The sequence below is a fragment of the Myxocyprinus asiaticus genome, chromosome 33, assembly GCF_019703515.2.
Source record: "Myxocyprinus asiaticus isolate MX2 ecotype Aquarium Trade chromosome 33, UBuf_Myxa_2, whole genome shotgun sequence".
NCBI classification, from domain to species: domain Eukaryota; kingdom Metazoa; phylum Chordata; class Actinopteri; order Cypriniformes; family Catostomidae; genus Myxocyprinus; species Myxocyprinus asiaticus.
In genome coordinates, this window is record NC_059376.1 from 5,051,666 (window position 1) to 5,076,469 (window position 24,804).

General features: G+C 40.1%; 1 protein-coding gene across 1 annotated transcript in view; it reads right to left on the reverse strand.

Moving 5' to 3' along the window:
• Nucleotides 1–24,804, reverse strand: part of bsna (bassoon presynaptic cytomatrix protein a) — a 287,753-nt gene that overhangs the window by 192,256 nt on the left and 70,693 nt on the right. The window contains exon 3 of the mRNA XM_051670134.1: nt 9,554–10,675. Coding sequence (XP_051526094.1) covers nt 9,554–10,675 — 1,122 coding nt within the window. The remainder of the gene's footprint in view (nt 1–9,553; nt 10,676–24,804) is intronic.

The following is a 24,804-nucleotide window of genomic DNA, read 5'->3' on the forward strand; positions in this document are numbered from 1 at the left end:
CAGCCAGAGGATCGGAGAGCCAAAGTGGAGCCAGGTGACTGACAGACCAAGGAGGAGCCGGAGGGACGAGGGACCCCGGCAAAGCCGACAGGCTGAAGGACCGCAGTGGAGCCGAGGGAACGCAGAGCTGAGGCAATGTCGAGGGACTGACAGGCCAAGGTGAAGTCCAGGGCTCGGAGGGTCCAGGCGGGGTCGGAGGGCCGAAAGTTCCCCTTGCCTGCTCAGGAGAACTAAGGGTGGGTATAAGGGTGGGAACCATCTCCAGGTCCCACTGCTCAGGTGTGGCTGTGACGTGGCATGGAGCAGGCTGAGGCATTGCTGTGATGTGGCATGGAGCAAAAGATGGCGCTAGCTCAGCAACCATGACTAGAAACTCTGGCTTGGCGGCCATGTCGTGGACCTCTGGCTCGGCGGCGGCCATGACGTGGACCTCTGGCTCGGCGGCGGCCATGACGTGGACCTCTGGCTCGACGGCGGCCATGACGTGGAACTCTGGCTCGACGGCGGCCATGACGTGGAACTCTGGCTCGGCATCCGCCTCCCCCACAGTGAACGAGGAACCAATGAACCGTAGGGCGAGGTCGATATATTGAGCCAGGATGAGGGAACTGCGACCGCCAGGCATCAAAAAAGAAATGGACTCATTCAGTCCAAATCTAAAACAGTGTTTGAGGGCAACCCATTAAAGTCCACCTGGCTGGCTAGACCGCAGAAGTCCTCAACATAGTCCTCCAGGGGACGATTCCCCTGACGTAGGCGCAGAAGTAAAACTGCTGGGTTCATGGTTGGGTCAAGTATTCTGTAACAATGTTGGCTGCTGACAATGATGGCTATGACGAAGACGATGATGAGATGAAGAACCCAAGTGCAGTTTATTTACAAAGTGAGAACCAATAACCCTGACTACACGTGAACTAAACTAAACATAAACATGAACATGGCTTGACTTGATTTAAACATGGCTTGACATAAACGTGGCTTGACTTAAACATCTACGATCACATCCAATACCTGACAACTAGACAATGAAAACATGAGGGCTTAAATACAAGACATGGGAGAACATAAATCAATGAACAAACAGAGCTGATAACAAGATAATTAAACAATAAACCAATGAAAACATGACACATGAACATGGAGGGAAAACAAGACATCACATGACTAGGGAACAGGAACTAAACTTTTCAAAATAAAAGACATGAATCAACAAAATACACCTGACATATATATATATATATATATATATATATAAAATTAAAAATATAACAGAATATTTGGAATCACATTATATTATTTACAACCCTTCCTCCCGAACATTAACCACCCCACCCCACCACCCAACACAAACAGATACACCAGTGGTCAAATACAATTGACAAAGACACACAAACAGACAATAAAACAGAAGAAAATATTTAGAAATACATTTGAAAAAAGTATATGTTCAAAAACAAAAAGGCTACAACATACACATTTAAAACAACATGTCTCCCTCCACTGCCCCTCCCCGAGAGCCCTCCAAAAGGCCAAATAGCTAACCCCACCTCCTGATGAACATATCCATGTTGCCTAGCTTCTATATGACAACTCTTCCCAAGCTGCCACCCTGCCCATCTCCTCGCGCCACTCACAAAACGAGGGGGCTCCAGCTGACTTCCATCCTCTAAGGATAACCTGTCTGCCCACCATAACAGGATCCAGTTCTTCATGTACTTATCTCCTACATCAATGACCGCCCCGTCACCCAAAATACAGAGCCTGGGGCAAAAGGAGATCCGAGTACCCAATACATCACCCATAAAATTCTGGACCCTCAACCAGAACTCCTGTATGTTACGACAATTTAAAGCTCCGTCCCCCAGACTCTGAATTAGCAGGGAGTAATACAGTGATGCCTCATGACCTTTTCCAAAAGCAGTAATTACCACTCCCAGAGTATCTGCCACACTAGGGGGGTGCGTGCCACTCCCAAAAACAGTGCAGAGTAGGTGGCGCAGCTGTAAATACTTATAAAATTGAGATCTCCAACATTTGGGAATTCCAACATTTTAAACCAAATTTTCAATCGGGTCAATTCTCTGAGGCCATCAGATGACATACGGCACTTCAGCTGTGCCTCTTCACTTTTAATATTTCCTTCCAACTGCACGAGTTCTCGTGCTTTGGATTTTTTGATAAATGAGGCATACTGTTTGATCTGACCCCTAAGAACTGCCTTAAGTGCCTCCCAAGCCATAACCACAGAGGATACCGAGGATCAGTTGGTCTCCATATAAACACTGATTTCAGTCTTTAACATTTGTTGGAAATCAGGATTTTGCAAAAGGGACACATTAAGGCGCCAACTATATGATTTCTTTTTCTCTATATGTGGCAACACCTCTAAACTCACCAGGGCGTGATCCGAGACTAAGATATTTCCAATTGAGCAATCAACAATAGATGAAATGAGGGATTTGGATATTAAAAAAAAATCTATTCTAAAATAAATCTTATGGACTGATGAAAAAAAAGTATAGTCTCTACCAGATGGGTTCAAAAGTCTCCAAATATCTGTAAGACCAAGATTTTTACACATCCTATGAAGTGTCAATGTTGCTCTAGGAGGCTTGCACACTTTTGCTTGACTATGATCAAGGACTGAGTCCATCAAAAGATTAAAGTCTCCTCCCAAAATTATATCATGAGGGGTGCCAGCGGCTTGCAACATCCCTTCAAGATGTATAAAAAAGCTCTGATCATCAGCGTTAGATGTGTAAATATTAGCCAAAATCAGACTTTGCCCCTGAATTTCTGCTAAAACAATAAAGACTCTTCCTAATTTATCATTAAACTGTTTGAGAAATTTGAATTGTAAATGTTTATTTACCAATATAATGACTCCCTTGCTCTTACTTGAGCCAACACTAAAGAAAAAATGTCCACCCCACATCTTCCCAAATTTTTCAGCTTCCTGCGGGGAAAGATGTGTTTCTTGAAGAAACACTATATCATATTTCTTACGTTTAAGAAAAGAAATAACCTTTCTTCTTTTTATGGGGTGCCCCAACCCATTCACATTCCATGTGGAGAGAGATAGTACACTCATACCAACATTCGACATTTTGATATAATAGAAAAAATAAACTGTGTGCCAAAAACAAAATTATGAAGACCACATTTCAACATCAATGCAACAATAAAACCCCGAACTTCCCCCGAACAAAACAAACAGAAAAAAGAAAAACGTGCGCATTAACCCGCGCACGACAGCGCCAACCAGCGTCAATCCCTTTAAACTCAAAGAGTCCATGTATGCCTACGAGAGCCCCCATGACAACTTTGCCATCGGATTGCTCAATTTTGCCTCACAAATTTGTAAGGCAAAATTACATAACATCAAATATTTTGTAAAACAAACCCCAGCCAATAGGCAGAATTAACACAAAGAACATGTAGACTCATTCACAGAGCTGTCGCAAAGGTGTGTTCCTTCACAAAACAAATTCCAGGCGATATAAAGCCGTTCAGTTTCCTTGGTCAGACAAACAAATCTTCAGTGAGCCAGCCAATGAGTGCAGCAGATGACATAATCATTCCAATGTCCCACGAAAATATTCCACAAATGATACTCCAGCCAACAGGAGGCATAAGCACAAGGAACTGACAGATTCATCCATAACTGTCCCAAAGTAGTGTTATTTAACAAAACAAGCTCCAACCGCTAGGCAGAACCAGCACAAAAGGAAACGAAACACACATCCCAGTTCCTCGGATGGTCAAGAGTCAATTCACTTGGAGGCCGCATAAAAGTATAACCTATGATTTACACAGTCCGCCAGCTTTATAAAAGACATCCTTTGTGTGGGCATGTAGATATTTTGCACTCAATCTGCCCAGGAACTTCATTGTAAAAGTGATCTTCCATCAATGCAAAAGTTTCTTTAAGGAAAAGTGTTAATCCACAAAACAAAACAAACTCCAACCACTCGGCGGAGCCAACGCAAAAAGAAACAAAAATGGTGCCCAGCTTCCTCCGAAAGCCAGAGTATGTACAGTGAGTCAATCCACTCACAAGAAAAACACCCAATGGTTACTCACCGATTGTTTCAATACAAGACATTGCCTGATTGGGACATGTAAATACTTTGCTGCCGTCCTTGGTGTTTATTCTCAGTCTGGCTGGAAACATCAGAGCAAAAGTGATCTTCCACTGATGTAAAAGTTTCTTGCATTCCTTAAACCGATCGCGTTTCTCTCTTGTCGAGTTCACAAAGTCTGGGAACAAGAAAATATTGTAATTCTTCCAAGAAAGCTTTCCTTTGCTCCTCGCCTGGCACAACACAAGATCTTTATTGGATGATTTAAAAAATTTTGCCAGAATCGATCGGGGCCTTCCTCCCTCAGCAGATCTGTGAGCTGGGACTCTGTGAGCTCGCAAAATTTCCATGCCGTTATGTCGAGCAGACTCAGGAAAAGCTCGTCTAGGAATTTCACCATATCCATTCCAACAATTCGAATGTTATTCCTGCGGCGTCTATTCTCAAGATCTTCAAGCTTTTCAAGAACACGTTCTAAATCAACTTTGGTCGCGGGCGGATTAGCGGCTAATTCCCTCTCTGTTGACTCCAAATAATCAATTCGTTTTTCAACATCTGTCACTCTTGTGACTAGCTCAGAGAATATTTTTTCCATCGCCGTAATCGATCGACGTATTACAGCGAGATCCTCCAAGTCTGCAATTACCTTCGTCAACATCACCAACATGTTGGACAGTTGACGCTGGATTCCTTCTCCCGCCGCGCCATCCAAATCGCGTCCCCGGTCCACAGGCCTGTCTGGGCTTTCATCTTGAATCCGTAAGTGTCTTTTAATGTCTCCAGAGCCCGAGGATTTTGACTTCTTTGCCATGTTTACCTTGAACAGTAAATGTGTAACTGAGTGTATCGAATTTCACCGGATTATATCATGAAAATAATTGTAAAAATTTGCAAAGTGCGCAGAGTTGTCTCTCACACGTCTGCCCTTCGCATGGCGTCACCGTACTCCCACAAGGACACTCTTAATGCCACACTCTCATCTTATCTCTCTTCTATAATTGACAGCGCAAGTTGCAGGCCTAAAGCCCTCTTCGCTACTGTCAATAAACTCACCAAGCCTCCGGCGCAGGATGTCTCTGCCTCTGAAGAGCTTTGTCGCTCTTTTATTCACTTTTTCCAAAACAAAATAAACTAATTATAACTCACTATCACTCATTTTCTGCAAACACAGCTGTAACTCCATTAAACAGGTTTTTACCTGAGCGCCAAATTCAACCTCTATCTAGCTTTTATTCCCTCCAGCACATCATCTGTCCAGGATTTAATTCTAAAACCCAACTCATCGTCTTGTCAGTTAGACCCTGCTCCCATTTCTCTTCTTAAAAACTGTCTTTCCACAATTTCAGCACCCATTTCACATCTAATTAACAAATCCCTTGCCTTACGTACTGTTCTTACTGACTTCAAAATTGCTGCTGTCACTCCTGTACTTAAGAAACCCAACTTGGATCCATCTGTTCTTCTTAACTACAGACCTATCTCCAATCTTCCTTTTATCTTAAAGCTCCTGGAAAAAAGTTGTTGCCTCCCAGTTCCAATCTCATCTGGTTGCCAATATGTTGTATGATCTATTTCAATCTGGTTTCTGTCAAAATCACAGCACTGAGATGCTCTGCTAAGCGTTACCAATGACTTTCTCCTTTCTGCTGACTCTGGGTCTCTTACTGTCCTGATTTTTCTCGATTTCAGTTCTGCTTTTGACATCGTCTGTCATAATACACTCATCTCCCGAGTCTCTGACATTGGCATTACTGATGCGGCACTTTCATGGTTTTCCTCCTACCTCACTGACCAACAATACTAAATTTCTATTCAAAATTACAAATACCCCATAGCACCCCTTATCCAAGGTGTCCACCAAGGCTCTGTTTTTGGACTACTTCTCTTCACAAATTATATAGAGTACTTCCCTTTGGTCACATTATTCACCATCAAGGTCTCAGATATCATTGTTATGCAGATGACACAGATTTATACAGTTTATCAATCTGATAAAATCCTCCCACACTCTACTTTAACCACCTGTATCAAAGATATAAAAAAACTGGTTGAACTGCAACTTCCTCAAATTCAACACTGATAAAACTGAGATCATGATTTTTGGCCCACCAACTCTCACCAGAAACATAGATGTACAGTATGTATTGACACTGATGGGACACTCATTACTGTTTTACTCAATACTGTTAAAAATCCCAGCATCACACTCGACTCTTCCCTCACCTTTAAACCCCACATTAGCTCCCTCACTAAAACTGCATTTTTCCATCTCCACCGTATACACGTCTCCGCCCAATTCTTAGCCAGACAGATGCTGAAACATTAGTCCACACCTTCACAACCTCTTGTCTTGATTACTGTAATGAGAAAGGAAGTCCTGCCTCACATGAAAATCAATTTTTAGATACAAACATCGCCTGCCATTTAACCTGAGAATGTGCATGCGCATTAGCTATACATGCCAAGAAAATGTTGTTTTTTTAGCATAATCTGAGGTAAAGAAGCACAATTTATGATACCAGTGTTGTCAGATTTTACTGCTGGTTTGAAATATATTCTATAATCATAATCTTGACCAACCGTTTTGGAGATTTCGGTCTTTCCCCATTCAAGTAGATAGGAGCTGCACTTGTCTGCCACTTGTTAACATAGAAAAATAGCTGCCTGGGAGCATTCCATAGATGGCCGAACTGACTTGCTAAAAAGACTTTGTATCTAAGCAGCAGCAATATGAGAAGTTAAATACTATTGTAGTTTAAATAGCGACATTTATCAAAATAATCGCAAGGAAGTGCTTTGTTTGAGCTGAAAACGTGCTCTGTGGTCGGTTCTGACACAGTTTCCAAAAGATTGCAGGAGCTTTGGATTTGTTTAGATTTTCTGATCTGTGGATCAGGACAAGCCAAGAATTTTACACAAATAAAAAAAGGTTACATTTACACAGATCCTGGGCTATGGGGTAAATTGCCTCTGCTCTATTAAGACCAGGATTGCCCTGAGTCTACTGTCGGTGGATTTGAATTTTAGTGCATTGGCAGTGACTCACATGGTGCCAGGCAAGATCAGAGGCCATATGTATAAAGCCGTATGAATATAATGTACCTTACAACAGTGAACTTTAATCACAAATCCGTGAAAATTGACAAATGTGGGGTATATGAACCATGGCGTCCTGTGGGTCACTGCAACTGAAAAGGGGGCTACTCTTGCACTGGCAGGGAGAAAAACATTGTACTGCTTATGCTTATTTCTTTGGTAAAGCTTACGGTCAGTGCCCGGTTGCATACAGCACCTTAAGTGTAATTTTCCCTTAAGAACACCCTAAAGCTCCCCTTAAACTTAGGGTGTTGCAAAAAATAATCCTTAAGTGTTACTTATTTGACCATCACACAATATTGGAAATCGCTAACAAGCTGTAGGACGATCTACAGTAATAGGAACACACACAGCAATTTGGGACAGCAATCAGTTCTCTGCACAGTTATAAAAGCATTTTACATCTTGCACTTCTAATCCAACTCTTACCAGGCAGTCTTTCAAACTCAAAGGTGTCTTTCTAAAGAGGGTGCTTACCAGTCGTAAAAGCAGAATCCTTCATTGGTCCGCATGCAAAACTTGACTTACACAGGAAAGATTTGTTCACAAAAATGGTGTTTGATTCTATCAATTTCGAGGATTGTACCTTAGAAACAAATGGAAATCCGCCCATGTATATATATACATACACTACCGGTCAAAAGTTTTAAAACACTTACTCACTCTTTACTATAATTTTTTTTTTTTTTTTTGTCACATTTTAGAATAATAGTAAAGTCACCAAAACTATGGAATAACATAAATGGAACTATGGGAATTTTGTTGTGACTAAACAAAATCCAAAATAAATCAAAACTGTGTTATATTTTAGCATCTTCAAAGTAGTCACTTTTTAAACAGTATTGAAGGAGTTCCCATCTATGTTGGGCACTTATTGGCTGCTTTTCTTTATTATTTGGTCCAAGTCATCAATTTCAAAAACTTTTTTTTAAATTAAATTTTAGTTTTATAATGAAATAAAATTAATATGGTGGCACAATTATATTTTTGTCTACAAAACTAATTTCAAACATTTAAGCATACGCCTTCAGATCAAAAGTTTTTTAAGATCATGAGAAACATTTCAGTCAAGTGTTTCAAAACTTTTGACCAGTAGTGTGTATATATAATTGTCTTTAAAATTAGCAGTTTTTATGTGAAAATTGGACCAAGTCTGTTGGAGGAGCGGAAAAATTGTAAATATCACAGTCCAAGATGGCAGCCACTGATGAAGTGGGCAGAGTTTTATGTAAGTTTCATGTAAGAAGTCCATTACAAACACCATGAGGAGAATAATATATAGAGCTATAGAGTTTGTCCTAGAGACCCCAAAACAAAGACTAACAGATACAATAGGTGCCACGGCACTTTCAGTGTTTGGACTCTAATAATATAAACCCTAACCCAAGCAACCTCTTAAAAGCATGGCACATATTAGAAGAGATGTTGTAGTACATAAGCACAATTACCTTAGCAAAGTTTTAGAGCAAAAACAAGAGAGAGGTGTACAAGAGAGATCCTGCAAATACAGCCCTTATTATCAATCACAAAGAGTTACAAGTATAGTGTGACTAGAAAAATATGCAAACATTTACATTACATTTATGTTCTTATCCATATACTTTTTTGCCACTTGAGATTTGTAATACAGTACGAAAACCACATAATAAAAACTAGGAAAAGCAAAACCAAGAATGCATGCTAGGCTAGATATTAATTGACAAGAAGTCCATAGGAGCCAGTGTAAGACTATGTTGAACTAAATTCAAGTAAGGGATGGCAGCTAGTGAAGAGACACACATATGAGTTCACACTAGATCACAATGGGACATATTAACTGATTTTATCCATGTTGCTGTCCATCCATCCCTTCAATATCCAATCATCTCTAGAATATGGCATATGCAATATTAGTATCATCTCATTGTGCTTTGAGAAATACTTTATAATTAGATAACAATAGCCATGCAGAAGACACAACATCGAAGTCTCTGCCCATGTACATTCTTTATACACAAATACACACATTTTCACTACACCCGTTACTGACAAAATAAAAAGATGAACAACCGCTTGAACAACTCTTTTCTGTGCATTTCCAACAGAAAATGTGTAATGAAATATAATGCCGTGCATAGTGATTGGAATTCAGTTAGGACTTTTATACATTTACATATGGGAAATAAATACAAAAAGCTTGTACTTTTATCAAAATAAAGAAAAAAAATTCAAAAAGACTGAGACTGAGGAAAAGAGAAAAATGGTGGAATGAGAGAGAGGAAGAAATAGTAAATAGAAGGAATAGAAAAAAATGATGAAATTGACTCCTGCCATTCCATTTAATTTCTTCATTAAAATAAAGATTGTACAGTATAAAGATGTGTACAGTTCCTTACCTCCACAAGATGAGGAGTGGGATTGAAACCACAAAGATTGCACACTTGTATATTGCACTGGGTGCAGGACTTGTAGTTGGGTGGTTCTGTTGATTCAGCGTTAAACGCAGTCTTGCATAGTGGGCAGGCAACGTCTGGCTTCTGGATAGCTGGCTGAGGCTGCTTCAGTGGTGACTGCTGCTGCTGTTGTGGTGCCCTTTGTTGAGTTAGTGACTGCTGTTGTTTTGACCCTTTTTGATGGCGCACTGGTGACTGTTGCTGCAGAGGTTGTTTCTGCTGGGAAGCCTCAGGACTTTTAGGGAAAATACCACCTCCTAGGCCTATTTTGGCAGTGCCAGGTTGTCCTGTTGAAGTTTTAGCACTGGCTCCAGTATAAGCATCACTAAAGGCCACCCTTGAGCCTTGGGCACTCTGGTTATGGGTAGGTGAAGGCTGCTGTGAGGATCCAGGAAGAGGGTCAACAGAAATGAGTGTGCTTGCCTGGCTTAGGAGAGATGCCCCAAAGCCAAATAGCTTGGTTAGACCATCTTGAGGAGGTGTATCTTGGAATGGTGGTTGACGGGCTGGGGAGCTTCCAGCACTTCTGGTCTTGTCAAATTGACCTCCAAAGCGCACTGGAGATCCATGTCCCAGATCTGACTGTGATTGTGCCTTAACTAAGCCAGGTAAAGGCACTGCTCCTGGATGAGGAATTCGCTGTCCTGCTTGGACCACCCTTTCTGGGTTTTTTGGTCCAAATTCCTCCCCTCGCTGCCTATGGATATCCTTGGGCCCTGACTGGGGACCTGATTGAGAATATCCAAATTGAGGTGGTTGTTTTTGTGCCTGGAGACCAGTTTGTGGTCCACTATGAAGTCCAGTCTGGTTAGGTCCATTAGGACCAGTCTGTCTCTGAATCCCAGAGGAGGCCTGAGTTTGAGGCTGAGGAATTTTCGGCTGTGTCTGCATTTGGAATTGTAGCTGTGGTGTGGGCTGAGCTAAGGTTTGGGTCTTAGGTATGGGGTCAGGCTTAGGTTGATGAGAGGGAGAATGTATTTGCTGCTGACTTTTGGACCTTGGTGTAGTCATGTCCATTCCCAAGGCTCTCTGCATTTGGCAGTTTAAACAGAGCCACTCCTTGACCTATTGAAGAAACATTAGTGCATTACTCACAGATAGATGCATTGTGTAATGTAGTGGTTCTCATTTTTTTGGTCACAACCCCCTTACAACTACAAAATTTTGCACCCGCCCCCCTCCACCACCACCACCTTCATAATCTTATTAAATATTATTAAATGATAATCTTATTAAATAATAACTGAAACCATTTTATTACAAAAAAAAAACAAAACAAAAAAAAAAACACTCAAAATCCGTGCACAAAGCATTACTGGGATGGGTCAAGTGCAATTTAATTCTTGCACAAAGAGGTTCTTCTCCAGTTATTGCACTGTCTGCATCATATTATACTGTATATTCCATTTCCTGTCAAGCAACACCGATATAGTAAATGAAGATAGCAAATTAAGTAAAAAATTTGAAGTGTAAATGGCTGTATGCATCTCGTGCTCTGTGACTGTATTGTCGGCTGCGCTGTTCAGGACAGCTATGTATGTCCTCTCTGGGACTGTTGGCTCCCATCCTGCTCACCCGTGTCTCACCTGCTTGAAATATGCTTTGCTGCTCCCCCATTGTTCATTAATATTTGTAATTTATATTTGTTAGTGTCCTGTTTAATGTTTAATTTCTGTATAGCGTCCTTGAGCTTTGGAAAAGCGCTATTAACATACAATACACCCAAAGTTTGCACACATATACCCACAGATAGTGCAAACACTCCTACCCATGCCCACTTACACAGGCATGAAATTTGTGCTAAGAATTAGCGCTCTCATGAAAATTTGATAAGATGAAGCACATGGTCTTTGCACATTATGCTGCGTCGATATATCCAATAAAAATAACCTTTTAATTGTTACTAATACCTCCTGAGACTGTGATTTCTCTTCAACCCTGTGAGGCAAGAACAGACCACAAGGAAGTTTCTATGTTATTCCTTGATAGCCATCTTCCAGTGCACAGAAAGGTAAGTGCTTGAGGTTGAGGCTAGATTTGACAATCCTTACCCATCTATCTGCAGAGCTGTATCATGTTAAATTCGTGTTGAATTCTGATGGACGTAAATGAGGCAGGACAGATGACAGTAGATGTTGACACAATGTACACTGACGAGAAAAAAAAAATGCTTGTTTTTTGTTTTGTTTTTTGTTTTGCACTTATAATTATAATACCTTGTTTAAATAAGGATTTGGTTAACAGCAATTAGCCAATTTACAAGTTTAATTCTTTTGAACTAATAATTCTTAAAGGTACACTCTGTAACCTTTGGCCCTTTAGCAGCTGAAGCATAAAACTGCATGTTACTTGCGAAGGAACACTTTAAGTACAGCTGTGATTTGGCACTGCTCTTCTTGCAGATGAATCTCATGGTTTGGGCAAAGACTCTGAGTCATGATGAGCTATTTTCATGTTGATATTATGTTATTCACTTAAACATTTATAACCAATATTACTTTGAGGACGATAAACAACATTCTTAATTATTTTAATATGAATATTAAAGTGTTTTATCCATTACACAATACACATTAGTGTTTGTATTGTACTACACATATCAGTTTAAGAGGTGAAACTTGTGAAATGGCTGATATGAGTTCAACTGAAGACACTATATTTTTATATTACAATCTACGGCCTCAGTGGAGAATGCGAGTGAACCATAATACTACAATAGTAGGTCTATGCACTGCAAACAATACAACTGTAATATTAAATGGCAAAAAAAGGATTTAATAATGATTAAATACTTTATTGAACATGAACTTAATTTGCAGAAATATGCAATATCACAATTACAATTTTTAAAAACAATTAACCACTTATTTGGAAGTAAAGTTACAACAGAGTGTTGTTTACACACTAAACAAATTAATATGCAGAACATTACTGTGCTATGAAATCGGTACATTATAAACAACTTGAGATAAGCATACATTCATGGGGATCTGTTTAAAGGAAAAAAATGGCAAGTGTCTGTACGCTGATTTATTGCTACAAAAATACTTATTGGCTTACACTTGCTTGCAACATTTAGACCAATAGGTCTTCATCAGAAAATAAATATATAAATAAATAATAATAATCTTTCAACTTGTAAATTTCTGTGACTGAGGTAAAAAAAAAAAATAATAAAATAAAAAAAGCCTAAGAAAACAGCGGCACTTTAACATTTAATAGCTGGGTGACATTAAAGGGGTGGCGTACCTGAAACTCAGGGAGGTTAAAGCAATTAATCAAAGAAATAATCTTGGCAAGTATTTAAAGTGTGAAGTAAACTAGTGACATAAAATTTGTCCAGAATCTATTTTAATTAAAAGGAAGTATGTTTTGAAAATAGAAGTCTGAGAAGACTGTTTGCATTGTGCAAATGAGAAGTGGAAAATACTGGGTGGCAGTCAATGACTATGAACTGAAGCAGTGATGTCTGTCATAGGCTAAATATGTCTTTGATCAGAGGTTGACTGGCCATCGGGAGCATTAGGCGTTTACCTGGTGGGCCGCTGGGTAATTTAAAAAAAGTATAAAGTATATAAACAATGATAATATTGATCAGGGCCGTCCAGCCCTAGGCTCCACATTCAACATGCCCGTGTGGACCCTGTTAAAAAGAGAATATAATGATTCTTAAAATCATATAAGATTTTAAGATCTCTTTCACATTCAAGTGCATTCCTGTTTGTGCTCATTTACTCTGTAACTCACGTGGACTTCATTATTTGACATACAAATCACAACAATGGTGACAACCAAAAACACACATTAAGTATAAGATGAGCTCTGAATAATCACAAAATGACAAATAACTGCAAGTTACAACAAATACATTACCAGCAGCATAAATACAATCGGTAAACAGGAAAGCTATGAGCAGTACATAGTAATTTGCATAATTTATTCATATCGCAAAGCATTTCTGGGAGCTGAACGTGGCTTCTTATCACAGTATTATTAGACACAGATCGCACACCTTGCTGAATTATGTTCACATCTGACAGAAATGCAGAAAATAAGTCATGAAAAATATTACTTTTGGCTATTTGAGTCTTTGAGGCTTACTTTGTTTAAAGGATGGAAAAAAACCAGCGCCTGTTAAAGCATAGGGCTTTTCACTTTTTCTCAAGAATAATCTGGGGGAAAAAATTAAGACACTGCCGATATAAAGATGCAACAAATTCACACAGAGTGAAAATATGAGCAATTAATCTGCAAAATATCTGCAAATATCTGTACTTTAAGAAGTATGTTTATATTTTACATATATTTATATTTGTTATATACACTATATGGACAAAAGTATTGGGACACCTACACATTACACCTACAGGAGCTTTCATGACAATAGGCATTAATATCGAGTTGGTCCCCCCTTTGCAGCTATAACAGCTTCCACTCTTCTGGGAAGGCTTTCTACAAGATTTTGGAGTGTGTCTGTTGGAATTTTTGCCCATTCTTCCAGAAGAGCACTTGTGAGGTCAGACACTGATGTTGGACGAGAGGGCCAGTTGGAAGCATAGAATTTTCCAAAATGTCTTGGTAAATTGAGGCATTAACATTTCAGAAAATTCTATGCTTCCAACTTTGTGGAAACAGTTTGGGGAAGGCCCTTTTCTGTTCCAGCATGACTGTGCCCCAGTGCACAAAACAAGGTCCATAAAGGCATGGTTGGATGAGTTTAGTGTGGAAGAACTTGACTGGCCCGCACAGAGCCTTGACCTTAACCCTATCTAACACCTTTGGGATGAACTAGAATGGAGATTGCGAGCCAGGCCCTCTTTTCCAACATCAGTGTCTGACCTGACAAATGCTCTTCTGGAAGAATGGGCAAAAATTCCAACAGACACACTCCAAATTCTTGTAGAAAGCCTTCCCAGAAGAGTGGAAGCTGTTATAGCTGCAAAGGGGGGACCAACTCGATATTAATGCATATTGTCATGAAAGCTCCTGTAGGTGTAATGTGTAGGTGTCCCAATTCTTTTGTCCATATAGTGTATATATTTGTACATATTCTGGCCAGCTTCAGTTTTCTTGTTGTTTCCATGACCTCAGGCATCTTTCATGCAAATATAAAATGATATTATTGTTTGTGTACTGAAAACAATGATAGACAATACACACTGGCTTTGCATATTACAAACGTGCCCCGAAGCATTAGCTGTCTTGCATGTTGAGCAGAGTTCTTCTGTGCCAGTAGACACACCTCGTCATGTCGTTATGAGTGGGTAACATGACAGACATGGAATAAACCAAATCCTTTTCATTGAATTGTAAATCACGTCGGTCATGTCGAGAATGGCCACTATATTATTTTAATAACATTTATGTAGACTCACTTGAATGTTAAAAACATTATTTGTGTGCATGTTCTGACATTTAAATTCATGCCATAATAGGCTATTTCACCTGAATGCCAATCTGCAAGACTCAAGTGTCTAAGTGTATTCCAAATAATTGGATTTGTCAGAAATCAAAATTGCACAGCCATGCACTTCTCAGCATGTAGGGGGCACGGAGCAGAAAACACTTAGAGGGAGCCCACAAATCAGAATTCAGCTACAAGTTGGAGTATAGGACGAGTCTTTTATTAAGTAGTTGGGAGGAAGAGTGCCCGATGTATGGTTGAATGAGCAGCATAGCGAGATCTCAGTAGATTTTGAGCATGACTGAATCAGACTCGGGAAAGTAATGTTTTAGAATGATCAGAAATCTGAATTAGAATTCCACAATTATTGATATCATAGTGTTACGTTAAAGTTTGCATGGAGTCAAGCTGGAGCATTGTGGAGGCAGCCTCAATGCTCAAGTATGCTCTGGGAAAAGGTATGAGGAGGGGGGCTGAACAGAGAAATGTAACGGTAGCACAGGTAGAAAGCCCAAGGCAGCTTTCGCTATGGGCTGCTCTGGGATAAAGAAGATAAAAATGTAAAAAGAAAATATATAACTACAATGGAATAAACACAATAATCTTCATGGAATACTGAACTACGCTGATCATGTCGAGTATGGTGACTATTACTTTAATAACTTATGTAGATGCACTTGAGTGTTAAAAGCATTATTTGTATAAAAGTTCGGACATTTAAATTTATGAATGAATGAATGTTACATTTATATAGCACTTTTCTGACACTACACTCAAAGCACTTTACACAGTGAACAGGGGACTCTCCTCAACCACCACCAGTGTGCAGCATCCACCTGGATGATGCAACAGCAGCCATAGTGTGCCATTACGCTCACCAGCTATTGGTGGAGAGGAGAGAGTGGAGTGATAGAGCCAATAATGGATGGGGATTATTAGGAAGCCATGATTGATATGGGCCAATGGGGGGAATTTGGCTAGGACACCAGGATTACACCCCTACTCTTTTCGAGGAATGTCCTGGGATTTTTAATGACCACAGAGAGTCAGGACCTCAGTTTAACATCTCATCCGAAGGACGGTGCCTTTTTACAGTATAGTGTACCCATCACTATACTGGGGCATTAGGACCTACACAGACTGCAGGGTGTGCACCCCATGCTGGACTGTTTAATACCTCTTCCAGCAGCAACCTTAGTTTTCCCAGGAGGTCTCCCATCCAGGTACTGACCAGGCTCAACCCTGTTTTACTTCAGTAGTCAACTAGTCTTGAGCTACAGGGTGATATGGCTACAGGATGAAATTACACAGCCATGCCCTTCTCAGTGTGTAGGGGGCACGGAGTAGAAATGTATGGTTGAATGAGCTGCATAGTGAGATCTCAGTAGCATTTGAGCAGTACTGGATTAGACTCGGGAACGTGAGGTTTTAGAATTATTAGAAATCTGAATTAGAATTCCACAATTATTGATATTCTTGTTAGTGTTTTCAAAAGTACTGGTACTTTGTTACCAAGTCGGTACTAAAAAAAAATAATGTAAGGATACCAGTTTTTCTACAGTACTGGTAGAATCAAGCAATGACTTAATTCTGCCCCAGCACGTTGTCTGACTGACACATGACTGCTTTCAAATGCTCACATGCTTATTTGAGCGTGTGCTCTGTTACTCCTTTTACACTGCAATGGACTAGTGTGATTATTAAACCCGTGAAAGACTGCAGACTTAGTCTGTATTTGAGCTGAGTGCTTTAAATTAATGTGTGATGCAGACCGAGGGAGCAGCTGTTTACATATCCTAGTATATGATTGGTAGGCCTCGATGAACAAGCTCCTCCCAAAACTATGTTAAGAACTTAATTTATTCCTACTTGTGCTGTACATATTGAAGCCATAAGACAAATTGTAATGCTAGCACAGGTAGGACGATTGTAGAGAGAAAAACAACAAAAATGTTAACAGCACAGCCTTAAAATATAACGCATATGTGTCTAAAGACAAACAGTGTTGGGTGTAATGCATTACTAAGTAATTAATTACTGTAAATAAATTAATTTTAATTGAAAAAAGTAAAGTAAGGGATTAGTCTTAATTTTTTCAGTAATTTAATTAGTTATTTCTGATGTAATTATGCTAAATACTTTATAGACTATAGAACAATTTTATATAAAACAATAGTGAATTTAAAATAAAAATTTAACATCTAATGTACTTGTATAATACATGTTTTCTAATTTAACGCTGCCCCCTTAAATTCTTTGGCCAATTCATGAATAATTTATTTGATTTTATATTAATAATTTGAAAGAATTAAAAGAATAGTTTCATGTCTATCCTAGTATTTTTCATCTGGTTGAGGTTGATAAGGGTTTTAGAAAGTAATTAGTAATAAGTAATGCAATTAATTTTCAGAATTTTCCGTGGTCTGCAGCATCTGCTCCTGATCCCCTGTGGTCTCCAGCGTCTTCTCCTGATCCCCCGTGGTCTCCAGCGTCCACTTCTGATCCCCTGGTGTTCTCCTGTTGCCACGCCTGGTCTGCCCTGCTCTCCTGCCCACATGCTGGATCTCCAGTGGTCTCCTGATCTGCCCAAGCCCCCGTGGTCTCCTGTTCCACCCAAATCTCCATGGCTTCCAGATCCATCTGGACCCATGCTCTGTCCAAGCCCCCTTGGTGTCCTGCTCCTCCATGGTCTTCAGCTTCACTTGTTCTCCTCCTGTGGTCGACTGGTCTGTCTGCTCACCCATGGTTTCCTGCTCCTTTTACAAACTTTTTTTTTGTGTGTGTATGTGTTTAGGAACATTAGATGCCACTCCTTAAAGGGGTGGGGGGGGGCTCTGTAAGGTTTACCCTGGTCACCACTAGGGATTGCTATGTATGTTTATTGTAATTTAATTTGCTTATGGGTTTTGTAGTTCTTTTCCATCTCTTTGTTTATTGGTTATTGTGCTTATTAGTTCCAGGTGTTTCTTGTTTTCTCGTTAGTTCCTTGTGTTTTTAATCCCTATGTTCCCCTGTGTTCTTGGTCAGTTCTTGTCCTTCACTTTATGTATTAGTGTGAGTTTCAGTTCTAGTTTTTATCTCGTCTGAGCCTTGCTTTGTTTTGTATTTGACCTTTTCCTTATTAAACTGCATTTGGATCCACACCCTTGTTCTCTGAGACTCCACTATGTTACATTAACAATAGGCTTATAACAGCCAGGAGCATAGCACCAAATTTTGGGCCCCTGCCTCAGAACTATTTTAGGGTTTGGGTTTGTGGTGGGTATAATATCCAGTATTACCATTTTTAGATGGATAATTAACAGTGCCAATACATAAGTTCACAACTTTTTATTTTCAAACGCAGATATCATTTGAATCAACCAATACATAAAAAACAAAGCCTACTAACAAAATAAGTTATACATATTTTTAGTTTTAACTTGCTAACTGATATTTACACAGGGTCCATGTAACGTGGTTTGTGACTCCATCCATAGACATCAAGTCTTTTTTGAGAAGCCTCACCATAAAATGGTTGAAAGGTTCAAAATGCTATTATAAGTACACCCATACTCATAATTTCGAGCAAACAGAGCCTTTATTACATGCTTTGGAAATTGAAGATAAAAAGGGTCAGTTTGACCCTGTAGGTTCAAAGAAGGGACTTGATCATTAAGACCATGAAAGGGTTAACAGAGTTTAATTTGAATTGTGCATGTCACAAGAGTCTGATTGTTGTTCACTGTTTAATGAACAGCCTGTAATGATGCAATTGCTAATAATGTTACCTACCAACTGGTGAATGATTCAGTGTTTTTTTTTTTTTTTTTTTTTTCACATTTGGGGCATGCCAACTATTAATTTTAAAGGAGCTATAAGTAGCTATGTTGACAGGTATGGCTCACTTTTCTTCTGTAAGAAACTCACCTCCCTAAACCTCACTCCCATCTGGGACACGGCACCACTGTTACTGGTCCTGCTTGACCCGCTCTGAATGGGACTCGAACCAGCGTCTCCGGCATGTGAGGCGGGCGCACTAATGAGGAGGCTAAAGGCTACAGCCTGTAGCATCAGTCGCTAGTGCGCCTCTTGTGGCCAGGGCAGTGAGGTTTACACATACTGCACAGCATGTACCAGCTGGCTACTGTTACACTCGACCCTCTAAACCTCACTCCCATCTGGGTCACGGCACCACTGTTACTGGTCCTGCTTGACCTGCTCCAAACGGGACTCGAACCGGCATCTCTGGCACAGGAGGCGGGCACGCTAATGGGGAGGCTAAAGGCTACAGCTTCTAGCCTCAGTCGCTAGTGTGCCTCTTGAGGTCAGTGGAGTGAGGTTTACACATACTGCACAGCATGTACCAGCTGACTACCGTTACATTTTGAATGTCCAATTTCGGATTCATTTCTGTAGATCAGTGGTTTCCATTAAATCGAGTAAGCTCTCGTCTTTTTGTCATTGCGAGGCTTCAGTAAACAGTGTCCATTAGAAGTTGTAGTCCAAATATGTGTGCATTTCGAGACAAATTTATGGATTCTCTTATGTTTACTTCACATTTCTTTAGAAAAGATTTGATTGTCATGTAGTTTTCCTCTAAATTATGCGACTCTCATGGTGTGTGCTACATATGTACAGAAAGAGAGGGGGACATATAGAAGAGAGTTATTACATCACCGCTAGTTTTTTTTTTCTGTCGAGTTTAGATAAGCAACTTCTACTATGGATTAGATCATTTATTTTTCATGAAGAGTGGTTGTGAGATGCCAGCTTTTGAACCTATACTGTATGTTACAAAAATGAATGCTTGTTAGTGAAAGATAGTAGCTTAAATGCTCCATGCTTTCTTTTCTCTCTCTAAGAGCATTATTGAAGTCTTTACAACACCTCAGACAAGCACTTCCTGAATGTAAATTCAATGTATCACAATGTGGTATTATTAGGGGTCCAAGCACCGAAGGTGCTTAGTATTAGGGGTCAAGCCCTGAAAGAGCGAAGTGCCCTATTGTGTTTGTTAATGTCATTATTATTATTATTATTATTATTATTCTGCCATGGAAGTCTATGGCAGCCCATAGAACCGTTCACGGGAAAGTTATGAAATTAGGCGTACAGGTAGAGGGCATTCTGAACTGATACCACAATTTGAAGTCTCTAGCTCAAACACTTTAGCGCCACCAATAGGTCAAATTTTCACTCATGTTACCACTTAAGGCCTGTTGCCACTTTGAAAAAAGTTCCGAAAATACTTTTACGAATTGCTTCTAGGCCATTCTTCTGATAGGAACTGAACAACTGATAGAAGAAGCGCAGTAAGCAAGTTTTTTAAGATTAGATGGAACATTCAAATCGAAATTTTCGACTGTAAGTGCCAAGAACAGGCCAATGATTTTAAAAGTTGTCTCCGCCTGAGTTGCGTGGCACCATGCAGGGGTTGGACGTTTGAACGGTGAGCTCTGCGATCTTTTTGTGTCTTAAACCGGTGAAATTCGATACACCCTGCTACATAAATGAAGTCAACATGTCAAAGAATTCAAAATGCTCTGGAGATATTAAAAGACACTTACATGCTCAAGCTGATACCCCAGACAGGGCCGCAGACCAGGGACACAGTTTGGAAGGTGCAACGGGAGAAATTCAGCATCAACTGTCCAGCATGTCAGTGATGCTGACGAAGGTTGTGGCAGTCTTGGAGGATCTTGCGGTAATACGTCGATCGATCACTGCGATGGAGACAAAATTCTCTGAGTTGGTTACAAGAATCTGGGATGTCGAGAAATGGATCGATTATCTGGAGTCATTGGAGAGGGAATTAGCTGCTAACCCACTAGTGACCAAAGTAGATTTTGAACGCATTTGGGAAAAGTTGGAAGACCTTGAGAATCATAATCGGTGAAACAGCGTATGAAATTTTGGAATTCCTGAGCATGAGGAAGGCCGAGATAAGGTAAAATTCCTAGATGAGCTCTTCCCGAGTCTGCTTGACATAACAGGCCATAAGCTGGAAATCGAACGAGCTCACAGAGTGCCAGCTCAGAGATCTACGGAAGGAGACAGGCCCTGATCAATTCTGGCCAAATTTCTATGATCATCCAATAAAGATCTCGTGTTATGTGAGGCGAGGAGTAAAAGAAGGCTTTCTTGGAAGAACCACAACATTTTCTTGTTCCCAGACTTTGCGAATTCAACAAGAGAGAAACGTGATTGATTCAAGGAATGCAAGAAACTCTTACATCAACGGAAGGTCTCTTTTGCACTGATGTTTCCGGACAAATTGAGAATAGATACTAAGGATGGCCGCAAAACATTTACATGCCCACAGCAAGCATTGTCCTTCATAGAGACAATGGAGTGAGTAAGCCATTTTGTGATTTTCATGTTGCTGTCTAATGGGCCTGACTCACTGAACATTCACTTGACTGTCTGAGGAAGCTTGGCACCTTTTTGTTTCTTTTTGTGTTGGTTCCGCCTAGCGGCTGGAGTTTGTTTTGTGGAATAACACTCCTTCAAGAAACTTTTGCATCGATGGATTGCAAGAAACACTTACATCAGTGGAAGGTTGCTTTTGCACTGATGTTCCCGGCCAAATTGAGAACAGATGCTAAGGATGGCTGCAAGATATTTGCATGCCCACAACAAGCGATGTCTTTGAGAAAATCAATGGACTGAGGAAGTCATTGTGTGTTTCTCACGTTGCAACCAAGTGAGCTTGACTCACTGAACATTCACTTGACTGTCCGAGGAAACTGGGTGCCTGTTTTGTTACTTTTTGTGCTGGTTCCGCCTAGCGGCTGGAGTTTGTTTTGTGGAATAACACTCCTTCGGGACAGTTGTGGATGAATCTGCCTTGTGTTTATGCCTCCTATTGGCTGGAATTATTTTTATTTCTTTTTTTGTATTTTTTGCAGGACATTGGAAGAATTAGGTCATCTGCTGCACTCATGAACAGCCGGCTCACTGAACATTCATTTGACTGTCCGAGGAAACTGAATGTTTTTTTCTTTTTTTGTGCTGGTTCTGCTAGCGGCTGGAGCTTGTTTTGTGGAGGAACACACCTTCGGGTCAGTTTTGTGAATGAATCTACATGTTCTTTGTGTTTTTTTCTGCCTATTGGCTGGAGTTTGTTTTATAGATTATTTTCTGTTATGTAATTCTGTCTCACAAAATTTGTATAGAAACACCGGACTTGAGCAATCTGATGGCAAAGTTGTTGTGGGGGCTCTCGTAGGTGTACATGGACTTTTTGAGTTTAGAGGGATGGACACCGGTTGCCGCTGTCGTTGGCGGAATTAATGCTGACGTTTTTCTTTTTTGTGTTTATTTGGTTTGTGGGGAAGTTTGGGGTTTGACTGTTGCACTAATGTTGGAATGTGGTCTTTATAATTAAATTTTTGACACAATCTATTTTTTCTCATATGTCAAAATGTCAAATGTTAATATGAGTGGATTGTCTCTAAGCTAACGGGAGCGTTGCAGTTTTGTTTTCCTAAACGTCATCTTCTGAATATTGGGGAATGGAATGCATTTATGGTCGGAGATATCAAGTATGAATATTCCTCATCCAACTTGAATGGAACGCATCATAAACGTGTACCCTGATGAAACAAAATTTATTGCAAGCAACATTTAAATCGCAAATATTATTAGATAGATTTTTCCAGGTATTATAGACCTCCTTGGTAGATTCATATGAAAAATAATGATTTTTGAATGTCTGTTCGGGAGACATTCATTTCACAAAACATTCATGCTGCAGTTAAAATTAGGCTTGCTTGAGCATTAAGTGTCATTTTAAGTTCTGGCTTTCATGCATGGACATGTTTTTAAAATGTCAGTTGTATGATATAATGTATGATGCCCAAAGGCATAGTGTGTCTTATTCATTGTGAAACTGTGTTTTCTTAATGGCATGAATCACACTGAAGGCCTAGACTTTAAATGCACGACACATAAGCTTTCCCTTTAGCAGATGATATTTTATTATTTGTCTCCGAACCTAGCAGATCTATGCCTTGCCTCCATAGATTTATTAATTCCTTTCTTGGGATACAGAGTCAATTGGTCTAAATCCAAAGCTTTGGCTCTGACAGCATCCTGTCGAGTAATGGCTTTCCAGCCGGGTGCCTTCCAGTGGCTCAAACAGGGCATAAATTATTTGGGCATTTTATTCCCAGCAAATTTGTCTGATTTAGTTAGAGTTAATTTTGACCCCTCAGTAAAAAGGTTTTCGAGCAATGTGGGCAGGTGTAATTCGTTAAATTTTTTCATGATTGGGAAGGTTAATGTTATTAAAATGAATTCCATTCTAAAATTCAACTACCTGCTACTGTCTCTCCCTGTTTATGTCCCCCTCTATTATTTTGAGCAATTTGATAGCATAGCGAAGTCCTTCATTTGGAATGGTAAGCGTCCTAGATTGCATTTTAATAAGTTACATAGGCCAATTGACAAAGGTGGGCTAGGCCTACCCAAGATTTTGTTTTATTATTATGCATTCGGTTTCAGACATTTGGCTCATTGGTCACTTCCACCTGAAAGAGCCCCTCCCTGGTTTTGTATTAAACAGGAAGTTCTTGCCCCTATTTTGCCATTGCAAAGCCTTTCTATTAAACTAATCGGAGAAGTTATGTTACACCCCGTTATCTCGCATTTGCACTCGGTATGGACAAAAGTATCCAGAGTGTTTAATTTGGACATTTATTTAAATGTTGCCTCAAGCATGTGGCTACCCTAATATATGTATTGATAGGTCCCCTTTCTGCTGGTCAGAGTGGATTATGAGGGGGGTTACTACACTCAGTGACCTGTATGAGAGTGGAGTGTTGAGATCTTTTGAGAATTTGGTTCAACATTTTGGGATTCCCAGATCTCAGTTTTATAGGTATTTACAGCTGCGCCACCTGCTCTCTATTGTTTTTGGGAGTAGTACACACCCCCCTAAAGCGAAAGATACTCTGGGAGAGGTGATTACTGCTTTTGGAAAAGGTCATGAGGCATCAGTGTATTACTCCCTGCTAATTCAGAGTCTGGGGGATGGAGCTTCAACTTCTCTCAAGAGATTATGAGAGAAAGATTTACATTTGGTATTGGAGGAGGGAGTGTGGGCTAGGATTCTAAAAAACATCAAGTCTGCATCTAGAGATGCAAGGGTGCGCCAATAGATTTTATTGGACCCCCTCTAGATTGTATAGGCTTGGTCTTAAAGACACACCCACCTGCTGGCGATGCCAATCAGAAGTTGGAGACACAACCCATGTCTTTTGGGGGGGTGTTAAGATCCAAGAATTTAGGTTTAAGGTTTAGAGTTGTTTGTGTGATGTTTTGGGCACTCATATTTTACTTTGCCCCAGACTTTGTATTTTCGGTGATGGGCGGTCATAAATTTGGGGGATGGACATATAGAGAATTGGGTTCTGACCAGTGTCATGATTGGCAGACAAGTTATTTTAAGGGGTTGGAAGTCGGACGGAGTGCCATCATTTCCGGAGTGGTGTGAGGAGATGGGGAGGGTGGCAGCTTTCGAGGAGGTGGCAAATAGAAGGCTGGGGTTTGGGGACTTGTTTGTCTGGAGATGGGGTAATGTTTTTGCATTTTTGGGGGACTCTCGGGGTGGGGGTGGGGAGAGAGAAGTCTAGTTTAATTATGTATGTTTATTATATATTTAATTTTTCTTTCTTTTCTTTCTTTTTTTTTGTGTGTGTATTATTATAGGTGACCACAGGGGTGTTCACTGGGGGTTAGTGTGGGGTTGGTGATTGGAGAGGGATATTAGAACCTGCGTGAAGTTGGCCCCCCACCCAACACAAAA